Source organism: Mchenga conophoros, linkage group LG3 (genome assembly GCF_057382185.1).
Source record: "Mchenga conophoros isolate Kocher_MC1m ecotype Shallow Benthic linkage group LG3, M_conophoros_male_GT1.1, whole genome shotgun sequence".
NCBI lineage: Eukaryota > Metazoa > Chordata > Actinopteri > Cichliformes > Cichlidae > Mchenga > Mchenga conophoros.
The window spans coordinates 2,253,514-2,265,696 of record NC_140528.1 but is presented as its reverse complement, the minus strand read 5'-3'; the positions used below and the strand labels follow the sequence as shown (position 1 = coordinate 2,265,696).

General features: G+C 45.9%; 1 protein-coding gene across 1 annotated transcript; it reads right to left on the bottom strand.

The window, feature by feature from the left end:
• Positions 1-319: 319 nt before the first annotated feature.
• On the bottom strand, positions 320-11,727 carry LOC146576975 (uncharacterized). The gene is made up of 4 exons (XM_085268166.1): positions 11,331-11,727; positions 9,043-9,148; positions 5,501-6,769; positions 320-1,807 (listed from the first exon to the last, which is right to left on the bottom strand). Exons 2-4 carry the CDS (start codon positions 9,058-9,060, stop codon positions 1,115-1,117), a joined length of 1,980 nt encoding a protein of 659 aa, XP_085124292.1. The 5' UTR covers positions 9,061-9,148; positions 11,331-11,727; the 3' UTR covers positions 320-1,114.
• Positions 11,728-12,183: the final 456 nt, after the last annotated feature.

The window sequence follows — 12,183 nt, the reverse complement described above, 5'->3', positions numbered from 1 at the left end:
GCAGGAGTAGTCCAGCAGTAGAAATCAGTCCAATAACAAGGTGTGTAACATCTAGCAGGGTGACAGAAAAACCCAGGGTAACTTCTAAGGACCTCAACGTCTCTCTCACATTGTGTTTTTTAAACATGCTTCCATTTGTCACTTCAGTCTTTACTCTGAAATACAGGAAGAGAAATCATGGCTGAAACAATTTCTCATGAAACCAGGGGTGTGGTCCAACAGTCAGTTTGGTGAGGAAGGTTCCTAACTGAGAGAAGTGACCCAGAAGTATCTGTGTAGCAGCCACAATGAATCCAGATCATGAGCTTTATTAACTGATCAAAGTCTCTTCTTTCATCTTCTGTATCATTCAGTTTGCATTGGTAATGCCCATTATTGTAATGCTTTTTTAAGACCAGCAAAACTTTATTTCACTTTGGGTTAGCTGGGATAAGTGATGGATGGAGGGAATTTTACTTCAGCCACAGAAATCCTAAACAGGAAGGAGGAGCAGAGTTACAGTGGATCACTATCCAGCAGGGAAACAAGGTTTATTTCAATTTCTTGGCCATGAGTGAGATTTACTGAGTGGGCAAATTAGGGAGACGACACCATTAGATCCCGAGCCCTCCATGTGTTAATCAAGAGACGGCTGCTGTGCTACATCCATAAATAATGAATAAATTAGGAGCTAAAGCTGAAAGGACAGTTTATTTGTACCATCTTCACGTGAACACATTCAAGAACATCACAGATGAAGAAACATTAAAAACTTCCACACTACATAAAGCAAGAAAAATAGTTTTTCTTTCAGGTGGTTTCAGAAAAACAGAAACATCAAACATCTCCAAGACTCTCTTTGAAAGAACTAAAAACCTTTGTTCTCATGGTCCAATCATGAGTGAACTCCCCGATGAAGCCTTGTGTGCTAAAACATGTCAGAGTTTTAAAGGTTAAACATGAGTTTCCAAAACGTTTTGCTGGAGAACAATGAACTGTTTGACTGAGTTTCAATCATTTACAGACGAGCAAAACCAGGACAGAGAAAAAAGGACAAAAACTGACTCAGTAAAACAACAGAAAAGAAGATCCCATGTAGATCTGTATTATGTAGAAGTTCAGCCCAGCAACCAGTTCAGTTCAACACAAGTTTAAATGATTCTATCTGAACTCTGTGGAGCCTGATCTCAAGCTTTTTGAGTCTGACACAGAAACCAGAGGATCTTTCTGTGTCTTCAGATTCACTGTGATCCAGTGATGGGAGTGATTTCAGCCCTGAGTGATGGCGCTGATGTTTGCACAGAGCAGACAATGAGGTGAATGTTTGGGCACATTGGTAACAGTGAAACAGTTTATTAGTAACGTGGGATCGTTTGTGTGCAGAGTATGAACTGAGATTCCTGAAGCTCTTGTCACACTGGTCACAGCTGTAGTTTCCTTCCATGTGTGCACGTTCATGCCTGTTACGAGTACTTGAATGTGAGAAGCTTCTCTCACAGTGTCTGCACTTGTGTGGTTTCTCTCCTGTGTGGACTCGTTTGTGTGTTTTAAGCTCACCTGCAGTGGTGAAGGATGACCCACACTGATCACAGAAGTGCTTTTTAACCCCACTGTGAATCAGTTCATGTTGTTTTAACTCACTTGGTGTGGTGAAGCTTCTCCCACATTCTTTGCAGTATTTCAGTTTGTCTCTAGTGTGTCTACGTTGATGTACTTTTAGGGTCTTTTGCCGACTGAAAGTTTTTCCACAGAGGTCACAATGAAAGTCTTTCCCACCACCACAGTGATGACAGGGTTGAGAACTGGATCCATCTGTGTCGCTCTGCTTCTAAACAAAGACACAAAGACAGTGTAAGTCAGTCCTTCAACATTTGTATCCTGAACGTCGCCTGAAATAAAGAGCATCTCTGCAGACGTCCAACTACATTTGACTGTTTCAGTTAACACACTCAGTTTACTGGGCTGCAATAACTCCAATACTACCACCATAATACTACAGTAATACTAAAATCATAACTGAAAGGAAAATCTGAATAATCACTCAGAGCTGCTTTTCCATGCAGTAGAATTGCTAACATGCTAACACAGTTTAATGAGCAGAGTTGTTCCAAACATCCATCCATCCATCCATCTTCATCCGCTTTATCCGAGGCCGGGTCGCGGGGGCAGCGGCCTAAGCAAAGAGGCCCAGACCTCCCTCTCCCCAGCCACCTCCTCCAGCTTATCCGGGGGAACACCAAGGCGTTCCCAGGCCAGCCGAGAGATATAATCTCTCCAGCGTGTCCTGGGTCTGCCCCGGGGCCTCCTCCCGGTGGGACATGCCTGGAACACCTGACCCAGGAGGCGCCCAGGGGGCATCCTTGTCAGATGCCCGAACCACCTCAGCTGGCTCCTTTCAATGTGGAGCAGCAGCTGCTCTACTCTGAGCCCCTCCCGGATGGCCGAACTTCTCACCCTATCTCTAAGGGAGAGGCCAGCCACCCTTCGGAGGAAGCTCATTTCTGCCGCTTGTATCCGCGATCTCGTTCTTTCGGTCACTACCCACAGCTCGTGGCCATAGGTGAGGGTAGGGACGTAGATCGACCGGTAAATTGAGAGCTTCGCTTTTACACTCAGCTCCCTCTTCACCACGACGGACCGGTGCAGCGTCCGCATTACTGCAGCCGCAGCCCCAATCCGTCTGTCGATCTCCGGCTCCCTTCTCCCATCACTCGCGAACAAGACCCCGAGATACTTGAACTCCTCCACTTGGGGCAGGAACTCATCCCCGACCCGGAGTGGGCACTCCACCCTTTTCCGGCTGAGAACCATGGCCTCAGATTTGGAGGTGCTGATCCTCATTCCCGCTGCTTCACACTCGGCTGCGAACCGTTCCAGTGCGAGCTGGAGGCCCTCACCCGATGGAGCCAACAGAACCACATCATCTGCAAAAATCAGAGATGAGATTCTGAGGCCACCAAAGCGAAAGCCCTCCGCCACTTGGCTGCGCCTAGAAATCCTGTCCATAAAAATTATGAACAGAACCGGAGACAAAGGGCAGCCCTGGCGGAGCCCATCACCCACCGGGAACGAGTCCGACTGATTGCCGGCAATGCGAACCAAGCTCTTGCAACGGTTGTATAGGGATCGAATGGCCCGTAGCAATGGGCCAGACACCCCATACTCCCGCAACACCTCCCACAGGACACCCCGAGGGACACGGTCGAATGCCTTCTCCAAGTCCACAAAACACATGTAGACTGGTTGGGCAAACTCCCATGCACCCTCAAGTATCCTGGAGAGGATAAAGAGCTGGTCCAGTGTTCCGCGACCAGGACGAAAACCGCATTGTTCCTCCTGTATCCGAGGTTCGACTAGCGGACGAACTCTCCTTTCCAGCACCCTGGCATAGACTTTCCCAGGGAGGCTGAGGAGTGTGATCCCCCTGTAGTTGGAACACACCCTCCGGTCCCCCTTCTTAAAGATGGGGACCACCACCCCGGTCTGCCAGTCCACAGGTACTGCCCCTGATCTCCACGCAACATTGCAGAGGCGTGTCAACCAGGACAGCCCTACAACGTCCAGAGCCTTCAGGAACTCGGGGCGGACCTCATCAACACCAGGGGCTCTGCCACCAAGGAGTTGTTTAACTGCCTCAGTGACCTCGCCCCCGGAAATTGGTGGGTCATTCCCCTCATCCCCAGACTCTGCTTCCTCCTCGGAAGACGTGTCAGTAGGATTAAGGAGGTCCTCGAAGTATTCCTTCCACCGCCCGACAATTTTCTCAGTCGACGTCAGCAGCGCTCCGCCAGCACTATACACAGTGCAGGTAGAGCACCGCTTTCCCCTCCTGAGACGCCTGACGGTTTGCCAGAATCTCTTCGAGGCAGTCCGAAAGTCTTTTTCCATGGCCTCTCCGAACTCCTCCCACACCCGAGTTTTTGCTTCAGCCACTGCCCGAGCCGCATTCCGCTTGGCCTGTCGATACCTGTCGGCTGCCTCCGGAGTCCCACAGGCCAACCAAGCCCGATAGGACTCCTTCTTCAGCCTGGTGGCTCCCTTGACCTCTGGTGTCCACCATTTGGTTCGGGGATTACCACCGCGGCAGGCACCAACCACCTTGCGGCCGCAGCTCAATGCAGCAGCTTCGGCAATGGAGACGCTGAACATGGTCCATTCGGACTCAATGTCCCCAGTCTCCCTCGGAATGCTGTTGAAGCTCTGCCGGAGGTGTGCGTTGAAGATCTCGCGGACTGGGGCCTCTGCTAGACGTTCCCAGCACACCCTCACTACGCGTTTAGGTGCACCAGGTCTGTCCAGCGTCCTCCCCCGCCACCTGATCCAACTCACCACCAGGTGGTGATCAGTTGACAGCTCAGCCCCTCTCTTTACCCGAGTGTCCAGAACATATAGTCACAGGTCTGCTGATACGATTACAAAATCGATCATCGACCTACGGCCTAGAGCGTCCTGGTGCCACGTGCACTTATGGACACTCTTATGTTCGAACAGGGTGTTCGTTATGGCCAAACTGTGATTAGCACAGAAGTCCAATAACAAAGCACCGCTCGGGTTCAGATCAGGGAGGCCGTTCCTCCCAATCACGCCCCTCCAGGTCTCGCTGTCGTTACCCACGTGAGCATTGAAGTCTCCCAGCAGGACAACAGAGTCTCCAGGTTGAGCACCCTCCAGCACCCCCCCCCCCCCCCCAGGGACTCTAAGAAGGCTGGGTACTCTGAACTGCCACTCGGCGCATAAGCGCAGATGACAGTCAGGACCCGTTCCCCGACCCTAAGGCGCAGGGAACAAACCCTCTCGTCCACCGGGAAAAACCCCAACGTACCGGCAGCAAGCCGAGGGGATATTAGAATACCCACCCCAGCCCGCCGCCTCTCACCAGGGGCAACTCCAGACTGAGACAGAGTCCAGCCCCTCTCCAGGAGACTGGTTCCAGAGCCCAAGCCATGTGTAGAGGTGAGCCCGACTATATCTAGCCGGTACCTCTCAACCTCACGCACTAACTCAGGCTCCTTCCCCACCAGAGAGGTGACATTCCATGTCCTTATTGCCAGTCTTGGCAGCCGGGGGTCAGTCCGCCAGGGCCTCCGCTCCTGGCCGCCACCCGGCACACAATGCACCCGACCCCTATGGCGCCTCCTGCGGGTGGTGGGCCTGCGGGAGGATGGGCCCATGTCTCCTCTTCGGGCTGTGCCCGGCCGGGCCCCATGGACTAAGGCCCGGCCACCAGACGCTCGCCCTCGGGCACCCTCCCCGGGCCTGGCTCCAGGGTGGGGCCCCGGTAACCCTATCCCGGGCAGGGTAAACTGTTCATAAGGGTCTTTTGAATCGCTCTTTGTCTGGTCCCTCACCCAGGGCCAATTTGCCATGGGAGACCCTACCAGGGGGCAAAAGCCCCCAGACAACATAGCCCCTGGGATCCCTGGGACACACAAACCCCTCCACCACGATAAGGTAGTGATTCAAGGAGGAGTTGTTCCAAACAGTCAGGCTAAAATGACAAGATAACAATATAAATACATACCTCACAGTAGCTGCACTTGTAGAGTCTCTTTCTGGTGTGGATCTGTTGGTGTTGTCTCAGGTGACGTGGAGATTTAAAAGTCTTCTCACACAGGTCACATTGATAAGGTCTCTCCTCAGTGTGGGTAAACATGTGTCGTTGTAAGTCTGCGTCTGTTGTAAAGTATTTGCCACACTGTTCACAGCAGTACACATCATGTCTGGTGTGAATGCGTAGGTGTGTATTTCGGCTCCCTCTCTGGCTGAAAGTTTTTCCACAGATGTCACAGCTGTATGGCTTAATTCCAGAGTGGGTAACTAGATGCCTCTGTAAGTGGCTACTGTGAGTAAAAGCTCTGCCACACTGATCACAGCTGTATGCCTTAATTCCAGAGTGGATAACTAGATGCTTCTGTAAGTTGCTACTGTGAGTAAAAGCTCTGCCACACTGATCACAGCTGTATGCCTTAATTCCAGAGTGGGTAACTAGATGACTCTGTAAGTGGCTACTGTGAGTAAAAGCTCTGCCACACTGATCACAGCTGTATGCCTTAATTCCAGAGTGGGTAACTAGATGCTTCTGTAAGTTGCTACTGTGAGTAAAAGCTCTGCCACACTGATCACAGCTGTACGCTTTAACTCCACTGTGGACGAGTTGGTGTTGTTTTAGGGAACCCTTCAAGGAAAAAGACTTTCCACACAAGTCACAGCTGAACGGTCTCTCTCCAGTGTGGATGACCTGATGCCGTTTTAGTGAAGCTTTCAGAGTAAACTCCATCCCACACTCGTCACAGCTGTATGGCTTAATTCCAGAGTGGGTAACTAGATGCTTCTGTAAGTTGCTACTGTGAGTAAAAGCTCTGCCACACTGATCACAGCTGTACGCTTTAACTCCACTGTGGATGACCTGATGCTGTTTTAGTGAAGCCCTCACAGTAAAACCCATCCCACACTCGTCACAGCTGTATGGCTTAATTCCAGAGTGGGTAACTAGATGACTCTGTAAGTGGCTACTACGAGTAAAAGCTCTGCCACACTGATCACAGCTGTACGCTTTAACTCCACTGTGGATGAGTTGGTGTCTTTTTAGAGCATCCTTGAAGGAAAAAGACTTTCCACACAAGTCACAGCTGAACGGTCTCTCTCCAGTGTGGATGACCTGATGCCGTTTTAGTTTACCCTTCTCAGTAAAACCCTTCCCACACTCGTCACAGGTGTGTTTTTTCTCTCCCTTTCTTCTGTGAGGTTTGTCGGCCTCCTGAGAGCGCTGACTTCTGGCTCCATGTTGGTCCTGCAGTGACAGAGATACAAACAGAGGCAGTGAGTGAAATGCAGTCGTGGAACAAACTCAACCTTCAAACTCCATTAACACTAGTTTTAAACCTGAAGGTGGAGCGTGGCACCAAACACCTTAAAGGTCTCTTATCCCCACCTGCTGGTAGTTCTAACACATTACATCCAACCTGCTGTTAAAGATAATTCATGACTGTTCAAACACTAAAATCATGCCCATCCCTCCTGATTGTGTACACACACACACACACACACACACACACACACACACACACACAATTTTATAATTTTGATTATTTTGTTGTTTCCTATTACATATTTCTATAATTTGTATAGATTTATACATAATTATTCAGTGATAATAAATCCTATGTTTGTTTATTCTAAAGGAACTCGATATATGATCCAATGTTGATCTCCACACAGCTGTTGTCACTAACGGCGCACTCGCTTACGTCACTGTCGTGAGACATTCTCGCAAAGAAATCACGGTTTTAGTAACGCAGCGTTCCTACGGGAAAGTAACGGTAATCTAATTACCGTTTTTGCAATAGTAATCCCTTACTTGGGTTACAAGTAACGCGTTACTGCCCATCTCTGGTCCTGAATCAGTCTTATTAGGTAATGTTCAAATAATGTGATCATCCCAGTGTTTCCAGTGTGGGAGAAAGTACTCAGGGCCTTCAAGTTACACACTATGAAAGGCAGCAACAAGTTTAATGTTCAGAAACCTAAAGTCTGTATCAGCAGCAGGATGGAGCTAAAAATAAATGTTGGTTTCAGTTCTATGAAGCTTTGAGTATTTTGGATCAGTAGCTGCTGTGTTTGTTGCATCACATTGCTGTAACTGTTTATATGCTTTATATATTCTGAGCTAAGTTGATCTATAGTGTTACATCATATTCTATAAGGATGTTATGTGTTTGTAGACTTTCTGCCCAGTTTGACCCATTTAGCAGAAGTCAGCCTGTTTAAGGCTCTGATATCTATTCTGTGTGACTTACAGCAGTTATGACATGGTCTGATTTTCTCACCCAATAAAGGAATATTTCATATATCAGTCTACTCTTCATTCTATCAGACACAGTTATCACAGCTCCTACATTTGCTTTTTACACATATATGTAAGCATTGAGCCACATTTAGTACCAACATATTAAACGAACAATATTTGTCTCTTATATATGACACATCTATATACACACTGTGAGTGTATATAGATGTATCTGTGAGTGAAGTGATTAATATGATAACTATAATATTGGCCATATCATATTTACATTACCACAGTGAGATGACTTTAGTCTCATGAACAACATCAGCTAATTGTTATTTACAGCTAATCTTAAACGACTGTTCAGCACAGAAATGAAGCCCAACAATCATGTTTCACAGTCCTGTGGTCTCAGCCTCAGATACTCATCAAATCACACAGAGCTCATGTAGAAACAAATGAACTAAATATGTTCTCCTTCATTTCTGTCAAACAAAGCTGTATGAAACGTTTCCAGCTGTTAGTATCATGGTTGCTAGGCAACCTGGGCAGCGCGACGGAGGCTAGACGTCCCATTTCACGAGCCTACGAGCCTCGCACTTCGGCCTTAGCGGTCTTTGAGTACGCGGCCCTTGAGGACTTTAAAGCTGCAGAACCTGAATCGGGATACAGCCATGATGATCTCCAGCCTCGTGCTCGCCAACATTCTCACCTGAGTTAAGAAGACGATCACTGAAATGGTCTCAGCAGGTCCTTTGATGACAGCAATGAAATGCAGCGGTAAGGCTTTTTGGGGATTAAGTTCGTTTTCATGGCAAAGAAGGACGATGCAGTTCATCTGATCACTCCTCATAACATTCTGGAGTGCAGGCAAAATGCTATTATAAAAACTTAAGCAGCAACTTCTCCAGGTTCCAATATTTATGCAATTCTCAAACCTTTTGGCCACGACTGTATAACCTCTTCTGAAGTTTAGTGGATATTATACATGGTTATGCTCAGGATGTGTCGGCCAGTTTCCACTGGAAACGCCTTTTGGTTAAACTGTCAGCGAGGAATTTGCATTTGCACGGTTACATTTTTATATAACTTTAATGCACATAAACAACAGCTGCTTGTTTCAGTGAAAATACATTGATGGGTTTTTAATAAAGTTGTGCAGCTGTAAAGTATTTTGTCTGGTGTCAATTCTATCGTCAGCTACATCGTTATGGCAAATGTTCAAATGTATATGGTGATAAATATCTTTGGTCATATGGTCCTGCTCTGTCTGTCACCTTCTGTGTTGAGCTCATTGTTTCCTCTGTAGTGGCTGAGCTGAGTCCAAGTAGCTGAAAATGTTCCTCTGCTGCTCCGTCAGACTCTCCTCCTCCTGCTGATCAGCTGGGACACAAAACAGATCTTTGTTAGGCTCCACACTGCACTGAAGAGTCAAAGTGTCTCATATGTTCATCTGACAAGTAAAAGAACACATTTTTGTTTCCCGAGGTGGGCAACTTGTTGGAAACAAACACATCACGCCACTCTTGTGTTAATCTATGCACGGTCTGAAGCATGTGTGTGGGAATGTATGTGAATGTTTATTAGTATTTTAAGTATTCTATCTATTTTATTTATTGAATTTTATTGTTTTATTTATATTTTGATATTGCTAGGGATGATGCAATGATCGGGGACCATTCTTAATTTCGTTGTTCTCATGACAATGACAATAAAGTTTCTGATTCTGATTCTGAAAAGGTTTGAGCACTGATACCTGCCATTGCTGCCATTGAAAGATGCAACGCCAGCAATGTGGATTGTCAAGACTCAAACCAATCATCAAGCAAAGACAACAGGGATCATTTGTTTCTGTTTATTTAGCATTCACAGCATTTGTAGTTGCCTTCTGTGCAGGGGAAGTCCACGCACACTGTGTGGTACCGCCATCCACAGAAGGTGCATTCAACCTCTGTAAGAGAAACGAGATTGTCTGAGACTGAAATGATATTCACTAAAGAAGTGGTGATTTGTAAAACTTCAAGTGTATGATAAGGTGAAAACAAATACACAACTGCATGTCATGTAGTTGAAGGTTTTTTTTCCTTTGGAAGACCGGAAAACACTGAAAGTTACAAATTAGTCCTTTATTTATCCAGGTAAAAAAAAATCTCATTGAGATTAAAAATCTCATTTCCAAGAGAGACCTGGCGTCATGGCAACACAAGTCACATACCACACAGGTATATAACATTTAAAACAAACACAATATCCCAACATGTGTAACAAATGTATTGTGCTTGAAACAAATTCAGAATAGGTGATAAAGCAGCTGCACATGTGTGTCACGAGTAAATCTGGCTGTATAACAAACAGAAACAAGTGATCCTGCTGTCTTTGCTCAACGGTTGGTTTGAGTCTTGACAATCCACATTGCTGCCATCTTTCAATATGTTTGAATGCACCAGTGTAAGTGCAGCCACTCAGACTCAATGTGTTCATAGAAACAGGTGCAGATGTGTCACGAGTTCATCCAGCAGTAGCTATGGCACTTGGCCACAGGGGGCAGCAGTGGACTGACCTGCATTCGAGACTGCTCCAGCTGCTCTGTGACAGTCAGTAGATCTGCTACAAATTGCAGATCATATGCAAGTTTTGGAAATGACATTATAAATATTCTTAACTTAGCCACGGCAGCATTGTTGATGTATTACCTATATACTACAAATTATTCCACCTGCTGAAAAGTGGATCTAATGTGGGCGGACTCACACTTAGCAAATAAACCTGTGATGTGAGAATGTAATCAAACTGTTGATCAGAGGCAAAGTAATTTAAAGTTTATGATGCTATCGTCTAATGTTAGCTGACATGATGTTAGCTTGTAAACTTATGTTGTTGTCTGGGTCTCATGTCTGATCTGATGATAATAACTGTGACAACACAGAGATTAAATAAAGGACGTTGGTGGGACTTCTTATGTTAGAACTATAACTTCAGTTAAGGAGTGAGACGTAAGGTGACAAGGAGAATGAAGAGAATGAGAAAGAAGTAACTGGGAAGAGAAAATGAAAACAAAAATTTGAAATGATCAAATTTGTGTTGACAGATGATGGTGATTTTAAAAATTCAAGTAATTTAAAGGTTTTATCCTATTTGTTGTTGTTTTTTTCATATTCTTCTATTTGCAAGAGGTTATTAATAAAACAGGTTCTCTTTCTGGTTTCTCTTTTTGGACGCACTCTCTACAGCTTATCACATCCAAAATGGCGGATGTCAAGTACAAAACCTCGACAGAAACAATCAGCAAGAATTTTAGCATCAGTCCAAAATAAAACTGTCCAACTACAGAGTTTTAAAATCCAACTAAACTATGAACAGAGATCTTTTACAAATAGGCTATTGATGAGATGACAGTGGTAACAAAAACGTACACATCCGCGCACACAGACAAAAAGGCGGGAGAGCGTTTAACGGTCGACCTCATGAGTCCGTTACCGTGAACTATGGAGCGGCAGATTTGTGCTGGAACTGAGCTGCACACAGCTGATGTTAGCCAGGAAACATTACACACTGCTAACGTTACCTTCACACGGAGCTCCACACGGAGACGATCAGCGTCAGGCACAAACACCAAGTTCAGAAAAGAGGAACTTTGAGCAGGAAGGAAAGAGTCAGAGAGGCGTTTGAGGACACGTTTACAACCACGAACATCAGAATCTGTCTGTGCTGCATTCAAGTGCAACTTGGAAACTCACTAATCTCTGTCATGTTGTCCAAAGATGATTTATTTCTGCTGGTTTTCTTGTTTGAAACACAAACATGTGTCAGCACTTTGTTGTTCTTCACCCTGCAGCATTTGAATATTTCAGGAGTAAACTGATCATAAATTCATGAAGTCATGACTGAAAGTGCAGACTGAGAGTGGATCACATGATGTTTGAGGTGTGTCATGTGACATGTTCAGTATTGTCACACATGTCTAGATTGTCCCTGATATCATAACTGCTCAAACACTGATGATTATATTTGAAGAATTATTCCTGATGGCAGCAAAGTTTGAATGGAGCTCTCTGTCTGTGCTGATTTGTCGCCCTCTGGAGGTCAAAGCACAAACTGCATGATGTCACTGTAACCACCACGGTGACAGGAAGTGTTTTTAAATGATGAAATATGTCAGTGATGCTGATAGTGTGTTCATCACAGACGTTCAGGCTTCATGTTGACATGAATCAAAGTTAATGTCATTATGGACCAAGGACAGTACTCTGGGTCTCCTGCAGAACAACTCGAGCTGTGATACCTGAATGAAGAGCCTCTGCTGCTTTAAAGAAGGAGGCTCGAGGCAGCGGTGAGGTGCAGACCAACCAGCTTTTATTCAGCAACTTTAACAGAAGGATCAGAAAAATAAAACTATACAGCACAGTGATGCTGACTGA